This window comes from Seriola aureovittata, chromosome 1 (genome assembly GCF_021018895.1).
Source record: "Seriola aureovittata isolate HTS-2021-v1 ecotype China chromosome 1, ASM2101889v1, whole genome shotgun sequence".
NCBI lineage: Eukaryota > Metazoa > Chordata > Actinopteri > Carangiformes > Carangidae > Seriola > Seriola aureovittata.
The window spans coordinates 7,052,915-7,074,173 of record NC_079364.1 but is presented as its reverse complement, the minus strand read 5'-3'; the positions used below and the strand labels follow the sequence as shown (position 1 = coordinate 7,074,173).

Sequence of the window (21,259 nt, the reverse complement as noted above, 5' to 3'; positions counted from 1 at the left end):
TAATAAAACATTGAAACTGGAGCCCCAGACTGTTTTAGTTGATATGAAATGACTTCAGTGACTTATCAATGACATGATCCATCATCAGAATTGTTGGTGATTAATTTTGAAAACATTTTCTGGTTCCTGGACAAAACAATAAAGTTATTCGATTATTAAAAAAAAGGTTAGTTGCAGTCCTACTGAATACCTTTGAGGGATTTTTTGACTGTTGCTTGGACTAAACTTGACTCACTTTTAGCATTTTTTTAGCCACGTAACTTGCATAGCTCTGGGTTAGTCGGTCCACCAGTCTGGGCCAGACTAAAATATCTCAACAACTATTATATGGATAGCAATGAAATTTTGTTCATTCATATTCTCCAGAGAATGAATCCTACTCACTTTGATGATCCCCTGACTTTTCATCTAGCGCCACCAGCAGGTCAAAATGTTCAAATTTGTCCAATACTTTGGTTTATATCTGCAAAACTAATAACATTCCCTTAGCTGTATTTTGTGTTTAGTACTAACTTGCAAATGTGATCATGCTAACATACTTAACTATGATAGTTAATATGGAAAAAACAACACCTGCTAAACATCACCATGTTAACATTGTCACTGTGAGCATGTCAGTATGCTGACTTTAGCATTTAGCTTAAAGCAAATGCTTTGGCTTCGTACAGGCTCACAGAGCTGCTAGCATGGTTGTAGACTTTTAGTCTTACTTTTTGTTTTATTTAAATAGTAAACAGTGTGTTTGTTTGACTCTTGTTTGGACTGAAGAAAACTCTTGACTGTGGGCGAAGGATCCGGTCACTTTTCAAATCCATCATATACTAAATTATGAATTAATTAAATTAAAAATAAGTGAAACAATATGAATTATCAATCACATTCAAATCACTACAGTAGCAGTGTTGCAGCAAAAACATTTCTCTCTCTGTCCCCTCCATACTGTTCATCGCTGTCTCTTTAATTCTCTCAGCAAAGCTCATTGTGTGACTGGTGATGAGTGGGCGAGTTGGTGAAACATCATTAAGAGACTATGCTGCTCTGTACATGTGTCTGAGAGAGAGAGAGAGAGAGAGAGAGAGATGGCACTGCAGGCCACTACCACGGAGACTTCCTGTTGCCATAGTAACAAGCTGCGGAATTTCATGTTGACGCTCGATCGGCGGGTTCGTCTCAAGACCTGCGTGTGTGTGACCTACCTTCCATCTGGATTTCTGAATCACCATCATCTGAATCACCTGGAGTTTACCAATGAATTACACCCCAGACAAATGCAGAGTGACAACGACCCTGCAAACAAGATGATCTCCAAGAGCAGCCACAACCACCTCTGCTAGCAGCTGCTCTCTAAGTACACAGAGCTGAATAAACCCAATCACAACTGGCTGGGGATGTCTGAGCTGTCACTGCAGGAGAGAGATGCGAGAGCGACGCCTGCCAGGATGGATATTACAATATGACTCATCATCATCTGAGCTACAAATCGCCAAAGCACACTCACCGGAGTTCACCGGCACAGGTTGATAACACTCTTTAGACGGTGTGACTCATTTAAAGAGCGGGGGTTTCATTGTGGCACAGGTGCAGCTAACCTGTGGAGATCAGGGAACAGCATGAGCAAAGAGAAAAGAATAAAAAAAAAAGCTCTCAGACCAACGAAGTTTGAATGAAAAAGAAATTGTCCACAGTTCATGTTTATGATCTTACATGTCATTACATTTATTATTAAAACACAGCAGTACAAGTGTGTTTCAGCCTCACCCATCATCAGCCCACAGCTCGTCTGTAACACACTGGAATAAGTTTCATATCTTTGCAGAAAAAGAAGTTTTAAAACAAAGTGCAATAATTAGTAATTTCCCCTGTAACCCATGTATTTTGTGCATAATACATTATAACTTTGTCTTTTTGAGAGGTTCAGGTAAGTCAAGTGCTCTGTCACAGGTTCAAAGGTCATAAGTATAAGTATGGAGATTGCCCTAAACAGTAACAATAACCTGTGAGCAAGCTTTTTTCCATCATTAGAAGGACATAGTTACAAAACATGAATCTAGCATTCTTTCTTTGTCAATTCATTTGTTATGGCATCAGAGATGAAGAAATAACAAATCATGTATAAATTGCACTGAAATAAAGCCTAACACATTCACACTTTTCTTACACAAAAAGAAAAAGGACAGGACAGTGCATCAAACGGCCTCTAACACACAGACATGTAGGCTGTAAATAATTAACACTGCACTTCAGAACATAACTCTTGCTTTGTTTAGTAATAAAACGCAAAAACTACAAAAGTCAATTTGCGGTAGCCCTTAGGGGTAAAGTCAAGTTAGAAAACAGTTGTTCGGTTGTAATTACATTCAAAATAACAGAAGAAGTGTGATAGTGGAGTTGTGTAGTGTAGTTGTGTGAGCCTGTGGCACAGGCTTCCCATGCTGTGTGACAGTCTCACAAAAGGCCTTCAGAAATTCAATCATTTACACACTGTACTACAGTGCTATTGCTCAGCTTTTCTCCCTAATGAATGTTGTAGCACAACACCTCCTTCGCTCAGTTTGAGATTTCTGCAAACCAACTGCTAAATCCTGACTCTGCCATTTGCTGGCTAGTTGGATTTAAGCAGTTTTTGATGTATTTCAACATATCAGGGCTATTTAAAAAACAAATATGATTACTGTGTGACAACTTCAACAACCTGCAATGTTTATGTCAGAAGAGGCATAATCCTCCCACTGTCAAAGAAGCTTTCTGGTGAAAATTTGGCAGCAACATAAGCTGGATAAAACAGAACAGGGACAATATAAGAGAACAGCTTCATCGGTATATGTGTGTGAGTGTGAGTGTGAGTGTGTGTGTGTGTGTGTGTGTGTGTGTGTGTGTGTGTGTGCGTGTGCTCAGCTGTCCCAGTCTCCACTGTGTGTCTCGTCATCTCCTCTGTCGTCCTCATCAGAGTCGGCCGCCACCTTCTTCATCCTCATCATGGCAGCTTTGATGCTGCGCTCCAGCTCGTTGTCTCCGCTGCTTAGGACCTCTGCACGTGCAGGAACCACCTATAGCACGACACAATAACAGTTTATTACAGTTCCATATTAATGGGCTTCTGCAGTGTTCACAAAAGTCAATTTAAGACTTGTTAAGACCTTTTTAAAACCACACAGAATGAAATTCAAAACCTTTTTTCATATGGTTCGAAGAATGACCGAAAACAAACAACAAGGCTTACAGTTACGTCACAGCTGTATGTAACAATAATTTCTAGTAATTGAATTAATCAGTTAACACGGCCTGGATCCATGCATGGGATTACTGTAGAACATCTCACCTTCTTCAGGGTGACTCCCTGTCGGATGGCAGACATCAGACTGCTCCTCGGGTCAGCAGCAGGGAGCGCTGTTCTGGGAGTGGGGACCTTTCGAAGCTGAATCTGTCCACGCTGCAGTGAGGCCAAAACTTCATCCATTGTTCCTACAGAAATACAACAATAAAGGAGAACAGACACTTTTACGATGATGGAAGAAGCTACATTGGAACTGAAGAATTTAAATTGTTGGTAATTCTGCAGTTGTCACTTTTAATATCACTGCTGATGAAGCATCTGAAATACGTCACTACAAAGCAGACTGCACAGAGCTTTCACCAAGTTCTCGCTGGTGCACAATCTCTATTCATTTTTAAAAACAAGCTTCCTCTTGACTGACTTTCATTTCACAAAAGCTCCAAAAACTGAAGTTGTGCTGGACGTTACTGTCTCTCTGGAGCTGAGAGTGTGCATCAGCAGGATCACAACTGAGGTAAAATGCCTCCTCTGGCCTCATGGGGGAAGTTGGGAATTTAGGACAGAACACCATGTACAGGCATGCGCGCGCGCACACACACACACACACACACACACACATACACACGCACATGCACACTCCCTCTCTCTCTCAAAGCACACTGTGGAAAAAACAAACATGACCTTCCCAGTAGTCAGACAAATTCACACATCCTACTCCATCTGTATTGAATTTTTTCCAAATAAATGGACATCAAAACGATTTATCCTCTGGTGTCCATTTATTACAGACGCATTAACAGAAGAATTATTACTGTATGTGTTTCACTCTCACCTATATTTTGTTTGAGCATGTTCTTGGCTGGGAAAGGAGGGTCCTCTTTTTCACTGAGAGGCATTGGTGTGTCCTCAGAGGAAGCTTGGGGAGTTACAGCAGGGGGCAGTGGTGGGGGAGGTGGTGGTGGTGGTGGTGGTGGTGGTGGTGGAGGGGGCGGAGGTGCAGAAGGGATATTTGTTGTTGGAGGCGGCGGCGGGGAATAGATCTGAACAGGGATGTCTTTAGGCTGCTGTTTCTTGGGTGCTTTGTTGCGTCGGGGTGCAGAACGGACGGAGGGGGGGGGTCCTTCAGAGGAGGGAGAGGGGCCGAGGCTGATGATGGACAGCGGCTGGGAGGGACACGGGACTTCTGAAGGAGACATCCTGGACTGAGGAGTTTTCAGGATGTACTGGCCCTGTCGCTTCTTGAAAAAGATGGTAGAAAAGGGGGTAAAACAGTTTAAGAAATAAGGACGTTATCTCAGGTTCTGAGAGAGACGGCAAAGACACAAGACGATGCCACACAACAGGCTAATGCTCTTTTGTTTTAAATAGGTCTCACAGTGACTTGAGATTTAACTGAAGTGACAGAGGGAATGTGCACAAAAATCTGAAACCATGATGCTGACATGAAGAGAAAATAAATCCTCCCAATCTGCTCGAGTTGGATGATCTTTGAAAACAAGAATTGTTTGTTTGGCAAAAACGATCTCGCCACTGAGTAGCTGTTCTGGACTGAGCTGCTCTGGCTATTTGTAAATCCATTACTGACTTCATTCGTGAAGTTGTTTCTAAGTTCTTAGTAGCTGCTAGCGTGTCTCAAATGAGTGATTTCAGTAACACTTTTTTATGGGTCCTGTATTTTCCTGCTAGTTTCCTGGAAACTTTCCTCATAATTTCCTACATATGAACTGGTATTTAGCTGCAAATTACAAGAGTATTTCCAAGATAGGCTTATGCAATTTGGTACTAATTACAAAGTGTTAGTTGTTACAATTATTATGTACCTTCTCCAGCTCGTTATATTCAAGTTTTTAAAGAAAAACTTAGGAAATTATGCAGCAGGTGAGAACTGACAGTGTCAACATTACATAGCAACTTCAGTAGACTCCTCTGTTTACTGCAACACAAGAGTTTGCAGAGGAGAAGATCAGAGCAGAGCAGATAGAAGTGTGGAGTTAAGAACAATACATTTCCTGTTCAACTGTAAAATATTCTAACACCAGAACATCTTCATCACAAATCTTTCACATCTAAATTTGGGAGATCGTTATTAAAAATCTTGAGTATTTAACATCAACCGCTTCATCCGAATTAAATCTTGTTTCAACAAGTCTCTAATCCATAAATACCAACACTTGTGCACTAATTAAGGTCCAAAATTCACTTCCTTATGTTATTTTATTCACTGTTGACCAGCTCTGGTGAACGGGAGTTTTTCCTTGCCACTGTCACCGGGTGCTGCTCATGGGGGAATGTTGGCTCCCTGTAAATAACATTATAAAGAGCACAGTCTAGACCTGCTCTATATGAAAATTGCCCTGAGATGACTTCTGTTATGATTCAGCAAGACAGCATGTCCATAACCAGAGCTTCCTGTGATGTTGGGGCCGAGCAGTTAACAACTGAATTTTAATTTTGAGGGGAACTATTGAATTAAGCTGGTATGAAGCAGGAGGCTCTGGGGTTTTATTAACAAAGTTGAAGCTGCAGGGCGGGGGGGGGGGGCAGACCAGAGACAATGAGAGCGCCTGACCTCTCTGAAGGATCGTAATCTGCTCAGAGTCTTCTCTCGCTCCTGGTCCACCCACAGTTTTCTCCTCTGCTCCTCTTCTTTCCTCTTCTCTCGTTTCTGCAGACAACAGAGGGAGACAGTGAGAGGTATTAGAGAAACAGAATTGGATCCAGTCTCATTTGCGGCTTCTGCCGGTGTCAGAGCATCTCTGTGGGTTGTCTTGTTGCTGTGGCGACGTACCAGGCGGACTTGATGATGCTGGTTGAAGACTTTGGAGCTCTGCTTAGCTGCCAGCTGCTTCTGTTCTTGGGCATCCATGCACTGATCCTAAAAATACACACAAACATTAATACACGATATATTAACATTATCATATACTATATTACATACTATATAAAAACACAATTACAGTTTGACATGTACACACCATAGTCCACCATAGACATTCATTGGTGTTTGGACAAATATGTCCTTCAAGGTTCAGAAAAAGTCACTGAAACTGAAAATGAGGAGCAAATAATGTCTCAGTTATTTGGTAGAGCTTTGTTTTTTACTGCATTGCTAAATATTCATGCGTGTGACTCTTGTTCCCTGTGGATTACTGGATGTGATTTGTGGGAGCCACTAACCAGGGGACTCTTCCCACTTTTCTCTGAGCAATAAAATGTTTTTTTTTTTTTTTTTTTTTTTAAATCAGACAAATGAGCATACAGCCAGGGGAAGGAGAAATGCCAATTGCACCAACTGCACTTGAATTACTGTGAGCTAAAAATAAAACAATGTAGTAAAAACGATTGTAAAAAAAACTTGCAGCATTTGGAGACATGAAGGGAATAGAGAGTGGGGCAAATGGAACCATCTTCTTTCATTAACATTTCCAACTATTTCCAATCTACTACTCAGATCAATACATTTGTCCTCCAAATGCCACTAAATATAATTTTTAAATGGGGCAGAATGTCTTCTGAAAAAATAATGAATGTCAGTCGTACGCGCCCACACCTTTTTGTTACGGAGATAAGCTCGCCGGGCACAGATGTTGCCTCTCTTGGTCTCCAAGGTCTGTAGGCGTCTTTTGAGTTGACTGACGGCCGGAGAGTCTGCTTGTTGGATGCCTGTGTGGACCAAGCTCTGCAGCTCCTCTGGATCTTCACACACATCATAGTAAACCACCTCCTCCTTCAGTTCTGAAACACAAACGCAGTCGGGTCAGTCTGACACCTGTTCACCAGGAACTCCTCCAACTCATACAGTTATACCTCTACAGTTTCGTGATGCTTCATACAATATTGTGGCAACCAACTTCTCTGTTGTCATCACAAAGTCTCAATTATGAGAGTATGCACTGTGTATCTATATAAAGTATGTAAAGCTTTATGCCAGACAAACAAGCCAAGGAGTTCTGGCACCACAACAATCAAAGTTCACCCTAAACAGAGCACATTGTGCCTCAGGTGTCACCCTGATGTCGACCGTAGTTGTCGTGTAGGTTACGTGTTTTTAAGAAATCTGATTATTTCCTGTTTTTTGGTAAACTTTCTTTCTGTCAACAGGAAAACTAGTGTCCTTTACGAAAATGTACATTGAGAAGCCTTTTATTTACATTATAAACTTTGAAATATGCCATAAACTCAGAGCAGCCTCCTTTCATTCACATATTCTCATCTCTTTTTTCTGTCCTCCTGCTTCCTTTACTGGTAGAGGAAACACCTTCCTGCTTTTCGGTTGAGAAAATAAACCTGAAACCAGTCAGTGTCAGGACACACACAGCCAAAGACACCACACGCAAGTAAATACACAGCATGTACTTACACACAACTTGGAAGCAAACATCCCACGTCCCAGGAGGAGCAATTAGGGAAATATTTCCATGAACAAAATGTTTCCCCAAAGTAAAACCCAAGCACAACACACTAAGTGACCAGAAAAACAAAAAGTACATCATGTAATCCAGTATAGCACTCCTGCAATAAACATGTTGTCATTTTTAATGATAAGTGACACTGTGTGAGTAGAATGTAGCATTATGTTGTGAGGTGTGTTTAGTAGTAGTGCTTAAATGAGGTGGGCAAAATACTGGAGACACCTTTCAATGAAACCGACGTATCACTGAGTCAACATAAAAAAACACATGCATTTTTAAAGGGCCAGTTCACCGAATTAAAATTGAGATTAAAATTAAAGACATTTCCCCCCTTACCTCTATACCAAAGGTTTTCAAACTGGGAGCAGCGCCTGTCTACTTTGCCGTACTTTTTAAGGTGTCAAAATGTGAAAAAATATGGGCTAAAAAAAGGGGACTCAAATTGTGGCTTCGCTGACCTGTCCCTTTTGGTGAGCTAAGATTAATTGCAGGGCTGTATTTTGTTCAAACTTTTCTATTTTAGCAGCCATTCACTGTATTACTGTATTAATTCAAATACAGTGTTCAGGCAAGGATGGAAATTAGCGGGAGGACCTTTTGATTCCAATTACAGTTTCACAGTGTGAGACAACCTTGAACCCTTTCTCTCTGCTCTTCACTATTTTGTACTTAAATCTTCTGGTTTTATGATTTATGAATGTTATTACAGAGTTTTTGTATGGAGTGCTTTACAACAATTTAGCTCAATGGGTGGTGGTATGTTTCAAACTCCCTCTCTCTCCCTATAAACCAGATGTAGCCTACACATCCACTGTTCAGCTCTGTGCTACTCAAATGCAGTGTAAGTATACCTTTAATCTGCCGTCGCACCGTGTCTATCTGAGCCACCAGCAGCTGCTCCTCATTCTTCAGGACCTCAAACTTGGTGTCGTACAGTTCTAGTTGGGTTTCATAGAACTGCAGCTCCAGCTGGTCCACTGTGTCCTGCTGCTGGCCATCCTCAGACGCAGACCCAGAATCAGCTCTCTGGCTCTGGACTCCGCCAGACAGGCTGCCCAGCTGCAACACAACAACAGAAAAATTCAGGTCAGCCCCATTAAAGCATCATACTGGTGGCTTTGTATAGTACAGTCTCTTACGTACATACTGAGTACATATTGCTGACCATCTTCTAAATCAGACCATACGTTTTGATTTAGCTGCTGTTCTCCATTTTTGTAAGTATGTAGTTAACCTTAACTTGCAGAGACGTTGAGGCTTGATACACTAGTCTCTCAGAAAGATGGCGAGGCTCTCTTCTTTCTGTGGTCAAAGACACCTTGAATGAAATTTACTTAAAGAGTCAGCTGTCCAAGTTTAAGCTATTAAGTGAAAGAATATCCACCACATTATCCTCTACAGTACTTTTCTCATCGTTTGCCTGCTGGGTTTCATTTTTGACACAGCAGCTTGTTAATGTTATACTTTTTGACAGCATACTCAAATTCTGGATGTGGGAGTGTCCTTGAATAAGATAACAAGGAGTTTTTTTTTATATAGTCTCAGCTCTTAACTGCGTTACTAGGTGAAAAAAATAAAGCTGAGGGTCTGTGATTGATAATGTATCTGAAACGAGTATAATCTCTGCAATTTGACTTTCATACTGTGATGAAATGAACTGAAACCAACAGCTACCTGCAAGATAGTGCAGTCATGTTAAGTATACTTGATATGTAGTTAATGATTCAAAGCATGTGTTCATACTTAAATACTTAAAGTTATGTCAAATAGAAACACACACACTGTTTGGATATGACACAAGTGCTGCAGAGATTGAATTAATTTGGGATTACATCCAGCTCATTTCACACATACATAAACACACAATCTAAATGTAAAGGAGTCATGCTGTGACATCTGTAGGAACACCAGCGCACTCGGCAGAGCTACCGAGTTATGGTGCCACAAGAGTCTGAGTAGGTGTAGTTTACTGATCTCATCAGAAACGCTCACACACAGCTGTCTCTGTAAAGGCTCACGTTGATTTCACAGTGGTACACACTGCCAGCATTCTGAAACCTGATTTTTAAAGAGCTTAATCGGATGAATAATGCAGCCACATGAAGGTGAAGGTGCTGAAGGTTTTCTCTGTTCTCTTCTGAAAAACTCAAACGCACAGCACGACATCCCATAGCAGCAAGTACTTCACTACAGTTTTCCCAAAGTACTGTGATCCTAACATTATAAATATGGTCCCCCTGTAGTCACTGATGTGCATGCAGCTCGCACGTTTTGAGTATGCATAGACACACACACAGACACACTCACTTATCTATGCATGCAGGTTTTGGGGGTGTATCAAGGGGATTGTCTATGTTTTTAGAGAGGCTTTATAAATAGATCAAAGGACTTTAGCAGCCAAAGATTCACATCAGACTGGAATACCAAGTGAAAGACACATGAGGGCAAGCAGGCACTGTGCCACATCTCTTCAAACTTACAACCAGTACAAAAGCAGTGCTGGCCTTGGCACTGGAAATACAGATCTAAATGACAGCTAATGACTTTGACAGCCTTATAACTGTGTCACAGTCCAATAAAACATTATGGAACATGCTGACTGATTACAGAACCACTAGAAAAACCACTGCTGCATGTGTTGTTCAAAGAACTGTAAGACACACACCCTCTCTCTGATGCTGTCTTTCTTGCGGTTGAGGCACATCTCTGTAGCTCTCATGTGCTGCAGGGTTTCTTTGGCCAATAAGAAGCGTAGTTTCTCCAGCCGGGGAGCTGCAGACGCCCAGGCAGCCGGTCCAAAGCGACACTTATCCTCCTCCATCTGCTTTAACATACCTGGACGTTTATGTACACAAGTGTCTGTTATGTATGTCTGCATCACACAAAAAGCACATTCAGTATACTGTATATTACCATGAAAGATAAAGAAAAAGAAATTTGATTTTAAAAGTAAACCACTGATCAATACTGCCAATACTTTACAAAGTTAGATGTAATCAGTTTGTGTTGTTCAAGGCATTTCAGGAGCTGCCATGAGTGTTGTAATATATATTTGCTGTTTTCCTTAAACCTATATAGACATAACTACATTTGCTAACCAAATAGTTTGTGGACTTCATCTTGTAAATACAAATTACCCAAATTAAAAGGTGGCTGCCTAAAAATTAAGATTTTTGATTCAATCTAAATGTAGGAGGGGCAGTAAAGTACTTATTTAGTTCATCTTAGTTAATTTTCAACAATTTACTGTCTGTGTCTCAAAATAACAATGTGTATTGTATTTGGACTTTTTCATTATTTGAATGTTAGATCACATATATCATCAATATGTTGCTTGTATGCAGTTCCAATGCAGCTTGTGACCTACGGCAGTTCTTGTCCCCTGTGTGCAGAGAAATGACTCATAAAAGTCATTAATTAAGTCATCCATACGCAAATAAGCAGCAAAACAACAACTTATACCAGCCAGAGCCTTTGAAGTCTGCGTAAAGTAGGTGACAGTGATGTCCTGAATTGAGGCGACTGCATCTTCTGCTTTCATTCTCCACTCCTCCGCCTCCTTCTCCAGAGCTGCAATTCTCTTAGGTCCCAAGTCCTCAAACTCCAAAGACTTCTGCAGGGAGCAAAAACAGTGGACAACTATTTTCTTAAAGATACTTAACCCACATACATATATACATACATATATAGCAGCTTTTAGTCAATTTTAGTTTAGGTAGAGGATAAAACTGGACCTCACATGTTCCTTGAATGGTACATAAAAACATCAAACTGTGTTAAGTCAGTTCTCTGTATATATTAATTTACCACATCCTAAAAAAGCAGCTAAATAAATGGCTGTATTTACCAGGATCTCCATCTTGTAGAGGCAGGCCAGCTCTCTCATGTCCCTGAAAGGCTGCAGCAGATACTGGAAGAAGGTGGTGGCCACAGTGACCAGGTCCTGGTAGGACTCATCCTCTTCCTCATAGATGCTGAGCAGCACAACCATTCGGTCTGCGCTGCCATGACTCTGCAGCAGCTGTAAACATGGAGGACATAAACACTATTATATACTCTCGTCTTTCAAATTAACTGGAGAAAAAGAAACATTTCAGCAGGGAGCTGTTTATAATCATATCTGTGCACACTAATATAGCAATAAATATTAGTCCTTTCAGAATACAACGTTCATAACCAGGTGGGCTGAAGGTTGACTGGTGAAGCCAGAGATTAGTGGTTCAGTACCAGTTGATACCTGGAGTCATTTCTCTGACATTCGCCACTGAAGTCAAACAAATTTGCCTCCTCAAACCATTTGACACCTTTACACCACAGACCTTGTCTGCACCTAGGTCATCTTGATCAATAAATGAAAAGCTGTCAGGTAGAGGGGAGAATGGGGTTGGTTGAAGAAGGTAATAATAGACATAGTGACTGTACAATACGACTCCTGAAGGTTCTTGTTACATTTCTGTGCTCATATCACTTCAATTCATATAAATGTCAAAACGGCTGGCAAAGCTCACTGACTGAAAAACAAACATCAGTCCTGTTAGTGTTGCAACATCTAGAGCATTTATACAGCAAGGCTTTGCTGTGTCATTGTAGGCCTATTTTCAGACTTGTAACACCACTGTGTGGTGCTAGTCCTGCATGGTAACATTCAAAAGCTTACAGGTTTCCCAAGCTTTACTAAATCCGCAATCCCTTTGTCTTTTACCCAAGTGAAACATTCCTTCTTATATAACATATATTTTTGGGGGCATCAAAGATTGTCCTTTATGAGTGTCAGCTGTGGTGCACACAGGCAAGAGGTTTAGAAGAAGGCAGGAGCAGTTCAAACTATGCTGACATTAGTAAAGCACTGTTCAAGATCATACACCTCTTCTTCTATGGGCAAAACAAACACCCGCATTAACTTGTACTGTGTTGCGTCATCATTAATAATAATTCAACAGTACAGTTTGAATTGTAAAAACACAGCTAAACGAATGCAGTCTCCGATTTAGTGTTATTTGAAACTGTCAGTGGAAGAAGTACCATTTACTTAAGTGTAGAAATATTCAGTTACAAATAATAGTCCTGCATTCAAAAAGTACAAAAGTATTAAAATATAAAGTACCAAAAGTAAAAGTACTTATGATGCAGAGTAAGATTGTAAGATTATTATTGATGCATTAATGTGTAAGCATCACTTTAATGACACAGCTGGTAAAGGTGGAGCTAATTTTAACTGCTTTAAATACTGCTGGGTAGCTTAATCTATAATAATAGGCCTAAATCATGATTTTATTCTCTATTATATTTTGTATTAATAATCTGAATCTGTTAATTGGCTTGCAGCAATGGCTGTCATATAAATGTGGCAGAGTTAAAGGACAATATTTGCATTTAAAATGTAATGGAGTATAAGTATAAAGTAATTCATTCATTTTAAGTAATATAAAATGGAAATACTCTAGCAAAGTAAAAGGTTCACAAAACAGTACTTTAGTACAGGACTTGCATAAATGTACTTAGTTATTTTCCACCACTGCACTGATTTTATCAAGATGTAATAAAGTGGCTGAGGGTTTAAATACCGGTGGTCCCTCAACACAACCACACTGATGTGAGAGCTCATTTGATCCCGCCCACACCCCCCTCACCTGTCGCAGGTGTCCCTTGGCCCTCGACATCTCCTCCTGCATGGTCTTCCTCTTGAACTCCTGCAGATTTTCAAAGTATTCCTCAACATCCCGCTCATCCTGGGTGAATAACGTATCGAGAACAATTTTCCGTCCACAGATGTCAATGGCTGTGCTGAAATATTTTTCCAGTTTCCTACACGGTGAATCAAAATCTCTGTCATCGTCGTCTTCGGCACCCGACCGCCGATTCAGGAAGAGCAAGTCCCAAATGTTGCCCTCTTCAAACTCTGACAAATCTGGGAAACAGGCTCCCAGGACGTCTGCCACACATGAAAACTGTTGATGGATGTGTTTCAGATCGCTCACGGAGAAGAGTCCAGCCCAGCTCATCGGAGGGTCGCCGACGACAACTTCGGCTTTGCGTTTCTGTCGTTGTAACGTCCGATTATGGCAGGTGACAGCGAATTTACACTCGATGACATTCCACTGTACGATAAAACCCAGTTTAAACGTCTCCGTTTCTTCAAATATGTTGCTTTTAACGGCCACCCAGCCCTCCAGACTATCCAAGCGCTCATAATCTACGTTATTCATCTTAAAAAGAGCTGTTTCACTTTGGCCTCTGAGAAGCTGCTGGCTCTGTTTACAACGTCCGCCATTTGTGTGACGCAAGATGCTTTCAGGTGCCTCAAAAATATTGGGAATTATCTTTAAATCCAACGTTAAAGAATACAATCTAAAGTTAATTGAAGTTGGTATGACAGTTATTGAAAATACAGTCGATAGAGAAGAGAAGACGAAAGCCATGTCGCTTTGTAAACATTACTTGGCCTAGAAATCCATCTTAACACCACTACTAGTATTGATAGCACGCAATTTCTCCCCAGTAACCTTCCTTTCAGTGCGCAGCAAGACAGCGTTGCTTGATTTATACGTCAAAGCAATAGTTCCAAAAAACTACTCGCTTTCAACTTTGATGACAGGGGTACTAAAAGAGCAGGTGAGTTCACAATTTAAATTATAGAGTTTGAATGACCGAAGGGGGAGTTTACGAGGAGCGTTGAAAGCACCATCAGGGCATTGTGTTCAACTTTAACCTTTGAATCACATGTTCGGGGATTTCCAGCTCATAATATCAAAGAAATTAACAAAGTGGCTCTAATTACAAGGGTTTTTATGATGTTTGAAAAAACTCAGGCCTCTAACTAGTCTAACTTGTCAAACTGTATGGTTTGTTCAGTAAATAACTAATTTCCTGCAGGCATGTTTGACATACCTCTGACATTTGAGCTGAGTCCAATCTATTTTTGTCACAGCGTCTGGGTGAGGGTTGGACTGCTTACAGAGTTGACTTGTCGGACAGCACTGTTGGCCTGATATGGTTGTTTAGACCAAACAGGATTATTGAAGTATCCAGGTAAATTTGATCTCAGTTACTTTTCACTATCAATAATTTGATTAATTGCTTGTTCTGCACAGGCAAGTTGCTTGGTTCAGAGCGTAGTTTTTTTTTTTTTTTTTTTTTAAAGAGTTCTCACATGCTGTTGTGTTCATTTTGTTTAGGCATTATTTGATGCAGGGTTTTTAGAATATTCTAAGTGGTTGATTCTATTTAGTTTAGAGTAAAAAATTTTGAATTAGATTGATCTTGTATCAAAAAAAATCTGAGTTGTGAAGCTCTGTCCTCCCCCAGTCACTCTCCTCATGGACCTGTATGAGATCAGAGGAGGCAAACTGGATGTGATTACAGAAGAAGCTGAAAACCAAGACTTAAGCAGAGAGTCGAACACCATGGAGCCCTACAAGGTGGCTTCAGCCAGAGGAGGAAGGGCTACCCAAGACATTTCCACCTTGCAGAGGTTCTCTGTCGGCACCAACGAGTCCCTTCGCTTTGAGCGCTGTGAGGACAGCCCTCCTTCTCCCACTGGGGCAGAAGATGGACTTGATGATGATGATGATGATGATGATGATGTGTTTAGAGAGGGAGAAACCGAGGTGGGGACTCTAACATAGCTTTGGTCCTTGATGTATCAATTAAATATTTGATATTTTCTGATTTTATTTGACCTCTGTTAAACCAAAATTGATTCTTGTGAGGATCAGTGAAAAAGCAATCCATTAAAAACAGTTAAAAACTGTGGACTAATATCTGTAGTTTAATAATTTTATATATATATATATATATTTTTTTTTTTTTTACCAAGCCACAGGCATGAGCAGAAAGACCTGAAAGCACATGCTGAAAAATAGTGTGTTTCTGGTTTGAATTGGAAAGAGAAAGGCTAAAATTGTAACTCACTGTTGTTTTCAGAGTGAGATTGTCATGACCAGGAATCACCTGCAAGGGAAGGTTGCTGAGATGGAGAACTTTGCAGGTCATCTGGAGGAAATCTTTCTCACTGTGGAGGTAAATATAACACTCCAAGTCTTTCAGTTTAGTGAAACAGATTGTTGTAATGTGTTTTGACATTGATTTATTATTTTATGGCTGTTTGAGCATTTGGGAATATAACTTTTTATTGTTATTTTGTTTTATAGAGCTTGAAGACAGAAATAAAGTTCACAATGCCAGATTTTATATTTCAAACTGTAAAGTGTTGAACTGAAGAAACAAACATGTCCATTTCATTCATCACCTCCTCATTTTTCTTTTCTTATTTTGTCTAACACATAACAAATGTCTAAATTTCTAACTGTGCAACTATGATCATTTATGATCATGTATGTACAGGAGAACTTTGGCCGTCGGGAGCAACATTTGGAGCAGCACTACAACGATGTGCTGCAGACGCTGTCTCAGCGATATGATGAGAGGGCAGCTGGACTGGAGGAGGAGAAGAAGAGCAAGCTGGAAGCCCTGTACAGACAGCTGCTGGCATGTGGTCAGGCGCTGGATGCCTCCAAGGAGCTCATTGAGACAGCCCAGGAGATCTACCGCAGCCGCGACAAAAGGCTTTTCCTGAAGGTGTGTGTGTGTGTGTGTGTGTGTGTGTGTGTGTGTGTGTGTGTGTGTGTGTGTGTGTGTGTGTGTGTGTGTGTGTGTGTGTGTGTGCAAATTTTGCAGAAATGTCCATTTGGAGTCGAAGATGAACTTATTAGATTTGTTGGACAAAGGTCAAGGTCAATGTGACCTCACAAAGCTTATGTTTGGCCTCTTGAATGGTATATCTCAGTAACGCCTTGAGGGAATTTCTTCAGATTTGGCACAAACATTCACTTGAACTCAAGGATGAACTGATTAGAATTTTGGCCATAACTCACAATTCATATGCTGATTATGACACAATTTAACACAAACAGCTAATAGGATAAAATGATGAAGCTATGACGTTTTATATCCAAATGGTCAAAGATCAATTTCACAGTGACATCATAATGTTCTGCAAAAACACTTCTGGCTATTATTAAACACCTTAACTCTGGAAGGGGAGATATTGACCATAATTCAACTTGGCTGGTTGGTGGAAGCATACGACCGTGAGACAGTAATTCTACTGTTATAGTCCTGCAGAATAAAGCATGACTTGTGGATATGAGGTATTGTTTAGAATTTCTACATTCATTTAATGTGTTGTTCAGTTGCTTTCTCTGACCTTTTGTTGACAGACAGTAATGCCCACCATTAAAAGGTGATTATGATGCTGCTCAGTGAGTATGCCATGAGGTGTGACACTGCATTGTGATTTCAAAAGACTAACCAGACTAATGTTATAGTAGACTGATTTTCAGCTAAAAGTAAATTCTTGGCTTTTCAAAAAGTAGTTTGACAAGTCCACTTGCTAGCTTTTTGCAGAGTATTGAGATAGCTTAGTTTCCATGATATGGGGGTAGTCGGTCTTGATGACAACCGAGAAATTTCCATCCACTGCAGAAGTGGATGAAAGGTTGAAAGCTCAAGGAAAAGTTAGTAAGTGGATCTTAAGTTTTTGAATTGAATGATCTGAACTGATCCAGATGAATGGCATGACACAAGTTTCTTTAACTTTATGTTAAATCTCAGTATTCAGAGCTCTTTTTTTTTTTTTTTTTTTTGTACGACACCAGAATTGAGGAGTTTGCCAAAGAGGAGCCTGACCTCACGTTGTCTACACATCTTGAGTTGAAAACACCACTCGCTGACCTGTCAGATGTGAAAACCATGATGGACTCCATCAATGTTGTTCCAGGTTTGATTCACAAACAGATTAAGGTTAATGTTCTTGTCAATATCTGCACAGTTTCCTTTGACAAATTGTGCTCATGAACACCTTAGACTGTCTATAATATGGAGGTAGATTTGTTTCAATATTTGTGTGAACAGATCGACAATCCGTGCATAAATTTGTAATCTCTAAAATCCACAAATACAAAAATTTTATTTGCAAATTCACTGAATATCTTGCAAATATTAAACAGATTTGCAAATACACAAATTCCATGAATAAAAAAAATCATCTGTGCATACATTTAATTAATTTACAAATAAACTAAAAGCATTTATGAATATCTTCCTAATTTTTCCAGGATGTTTGAATTTTTACATTATGATGATTATGAAGATACATTGTAAACAGACCACATTTCATAACCATCTAACCTGTAAAGAGATAACTGGTGTCATTTCTTTACCATTGAGTTCATTTGCTGTACATTGCTCAGTCCATTTGCTGTTTACATCGTAATTGGTATTTTCTACATGTACATTTTTTGACGTTTTTATGCCTTACTATACTTTGAAGTTTTTATACCTTACTATACTATGACGTTTTTTGACATTTTTATGCCTTACTATACTATGACATTTTAATGCCTTATTATACTATGACATTTTTTGACATTTTTATGCCTTATTATACTATGACGTTTTTATGCCTTACTATACTATGACATTTTCATGCCCTACTATACTATGACACTTTTTTTATGTCTTACTATATTATGAAGTTTTTATGCCTTTATATACTTTGACATTTTTTAACATTTTTATGCCTTAACATCATATCATATTTTTTGACATTTTTATGCCTTACTATACTATGACATTTTTGACCTTTTTATGCCTTACTATACTATGACATTTTTTGACATTTTAATGCCTTACTATACTATGACATTTTTTTGCCTTACTATACTATGACTTTTTATGCTTTACTATATTATGACATTGTTTGACATTTTTATGCCTTAATAAACTTTGAAATTTCTTTACATTTTTATGCCTTGATATCATATCATATTTTCTGACATTTTAATGCCTTACTATACTATGACATTTTCTGACATTTTTATGCCTTACTATACTATGACTGTTTATGCCTTACTATACTAAGACATTTTGTGACGTTTTTATGCCTTACTATACTATGACATTTTTTTGACGTTTCTTATGCCTTACTATACTATGACATTTTCATGCCCTACTATACTATGACACTTTTTTATGTCTTACTATATTATGAAGTTTTTATGCCTTAATATACTATGACGTTTTTATGCTTTACTATAGTATGAAATTTTTTGACTTTTTTGTGCCTCATTATACTATGACGTTTTTCTGCATTACTATACTATGACATTGTTTGACATTTTTATGCCTAAAGATACTTTGACATTTTTTAACATTTTTATGCCTTACTGTACTATGACGTTTTCTGACATTTTTATGCCTAACTATACTATGACATTTTTTGACCTTTTTATGCCTTACTATACTATGACATTTTTTGACCTTTTAATGCCTTACTATACTATGACATTTATGACGTTTTTATGCCTTACTGTACTATGACATTTTTTGACATTTTTATGCCTTACTATACTATGACTTTTTATGCTTTACTATAGTATGACATTTTTTGACATTTTTATGCCTTACTATACTATGACGTTTTTTATGCCTTACTATACTATGACATTTTTTGACATTTTTATGCCTTACTATACTATGACTTTTTATGCCTTACTATACTAAGACATTTTTTGACGTTTTTATGCCTTACTATACTATGACATTTTTTGACAATTTTATGCCTTACTATACTGTGACATTTTTTGACGTTTCTTATGTTTTACTATACTATGATGTTTTTATGCCTTGCTATACTATGACATTTTTTGACAATTTTATGCCTTACTATACTATGACATTTTTTGACATTTTTATGCCTTATTATACTATCACGTTTTTTATGCCTTACTATACTATGACATTTTTTGACATTTTTATGCCTTACTATACTATGACATTTTTTGACATTTTTATGCCTTACTATACTATGACTTTTTATGCTTTACTATAGTATGACATTTTTTGACATTTTTATGCCTTACTATACTATGACTTTTTATGCCTTACTATACTAAGACATTTTTTGACGTTTTTATGCCTTACTATACTATGACATTTTTTGACATTTCTTATGTTTTACTATACTATGACGTTTTTATGCTTTACTATAGTATGACATTTTTTGACAATTTTATGCCTTACTATACTATGACGTTTTTTATGCCTTACTATACTATGACATTTTTTGACAATTTTATGCCTTACTATACTATGACATTTTTTGACATTTTAATGCCTTACTATACTCTGATGTTTTTATGCCTTACTATACTATGACATTTTTTGACATTTTTATGCCTTTATATACTTTGACATTTTTATGCCTTGCACTATGACATTTTCATGCCCTACTATACTATGACTGTTTATGCCTTACTATACTATGACATTTTTTGACATTTTTATGCCTTACTATACTATGACATTTTTTGACAATTTTATGCCTTACTATACTGTGACATTTTTTGACGTTTCTTATGTTTTACTATACTATGATGTTTTTATGCCTTGCACTATGACATTTTTTGACAATTTTATGCCTTACTATACTATGACATTTTTTGACATTTTTATGCCTTACTATACTATCACGTTTTTTATGCCTTACTATACTATGACATTTTTTGACATTTTTATGCCTTACTATACTATGACATTTTTTGACATTTTTATGCCTTACTATACTATGACTTTTTATGCTTTACTATAGTATGACATTTTTTGACATTTTTATGCCTTACTATACTATGACTTTTTATGCCTTACTATACTAAGACATTTTTTGACGTTTTTTATGCCTTACTATACTATGACATTTTTTGACATTTCTTATGTTTTACTATACTATGACGTTTTTTATGCTTTACTATAGTATGACATTTTTTGACAATTTTATGCCTTACTATACTATGACGTTTTTTATGCCTTACTATACTATGACATTTTTTGACAATTTTATGCCTTACTATACTATGACATTTTTTGACATTTTAATGCCTTACTATACTCTGATGTTTTTATGCCTTACTATACTATGACATTTTTTGACATTTTTATGCCTTACTATACTATGACATTTTTTGACATTTTTATGCCTTACTATACTATGACTTTTTATGCCTTACTATACTATGACATTTTTTGACATTTTTATGCCTTACTATACTATGACTTTTTATGCTTTACTATAGTATGACATTTTTTGACAATTTTATGCCTTACTATACTATGAAGTTTTTTATGCCTTACTATACTATGACGTTTTTTATGCCTTACTATACTATGACATTTTTTGACATTTTTTGACAATTTTATGCCTTACTATACTATGACATTTTTTGACATTTTTATGCCTTACTATACTATGACATTTTTTGACATTTTTATGCCTTACTATACTATGACTTTTTATGCTTTACTATAGTATGACATTTTTTGACAATTTTATGCCTTACTATACTATGACATTTTTTGACATTTTAATGCCTTACCATACTCTGATGTTTTTATGCCTTACTATACTATGACATTTTTTGACATTTTTATGCCTTACTATAGTATGACATTTTTTGACATTTTTATGCCTTACTATACTATGACGTTTTTTATGCCTTACTATACTATGACATTTTTT

At 38.0% G+C, this 21,259-nt stretch overlaps 2 protein-coding genes across 2 annotated transcripts in view; one reads left to right on the top strand and one right to left on the bottom strand.

Annotated features, from left to right (window-relative positions):
- Positions 1-1,691: 1,691 nt before the first annotated feature.
- Positions 1,692-14,211, bottom strand: LOC130166821 (WASP homolog-associated protein with actin, membranes and microtubules). Its single transcript, XM_056372602.1, has 11 exons — positions 13,317-14,211; positions 11,534-11,707; positions 11,149-11,299; positions 10,352-10,521; positions 8,538-8,745; positions 6,825-7,009; positions 6,063-6,149; positions 5,844-5,939; positions 4,107-4,512; positions 3,320-3,462; positions 1,692-3,047 (listed from the first exon to the last, which is right to left on the bottom strand). Exons 1-11 carry the CDS (start codon positions 14,103-14,105, stop codon positions 2,892-2,894), a joined length of 2,565 nt encoding a protein of 854 aa, XP_056228577.1. The 5' UTR covers positions 14,106-14,211; the 3' UTR covers positions 1,692-2,891.
- LOC130166830 (fibronectin type III and SPRY domain-containing protein 2) overlaps positions 13,622-21,259 on the top strand; it is a 25,073-nt gene continuing 17,435 nt past the window's right edge. Inside the window, exons 1-7 of the mRNA XM_056372613.1 lie at positions 13,622-13,752; positions 14,615-14,715; positions 14,992-15,293; positions 15,610-15,705; positions 16,030-16,263; positions 16,905-16,927; positions 17,343-17,464. Of these exons, the coding sequence (XP_056228588.1) occupies positions 15,003-15,293; positions 15,610-15,705; positions 16,030-16,263; positions 16,905-16,927; positions 17,343-17,464 (766 nt within the window). The 5' untranslated portion in view covers positions 13,622-13,752; positions 14,615-14,715; positions 14,992-15,002. The remainder of the gene's footprint in view (positions 13,753-14,614; positions 14,716-14,991; positions 15,294-15,609; positions 15,706-16,029; positions 16,264-16,904; positions 16,928-17,342; positions 17,465-21,259) is intronic.

What these genes read in the sequence shown, in the direction of transcription:
- LOC130166821 (XM_056372602.1), bottom strand. Translation starts at nt 14,105, where the DNA reads ATGGCTTTCGTCTTCTCTTCTCTATCGACTGTATTTTCAATAACTGTC. An exon ending in CCAAGGGACACCTGCGACAG is followed by an intron (nt 11,708 to 13,316) that starts GTGAGGGGGGTG and finishes CCATGTTTACAG; the next exon opens with CTGCTGCAGAGTCATGGCAG. An exon ending in GGTGCGACGGCAGATTAAAG is followed by an intron (nt 7,010 to 8,537) that starts GTATACTTACAC and finishes TTTGTGTTTCAG; the next exon opens with AACTGAAGGAGGAGGTGGTT.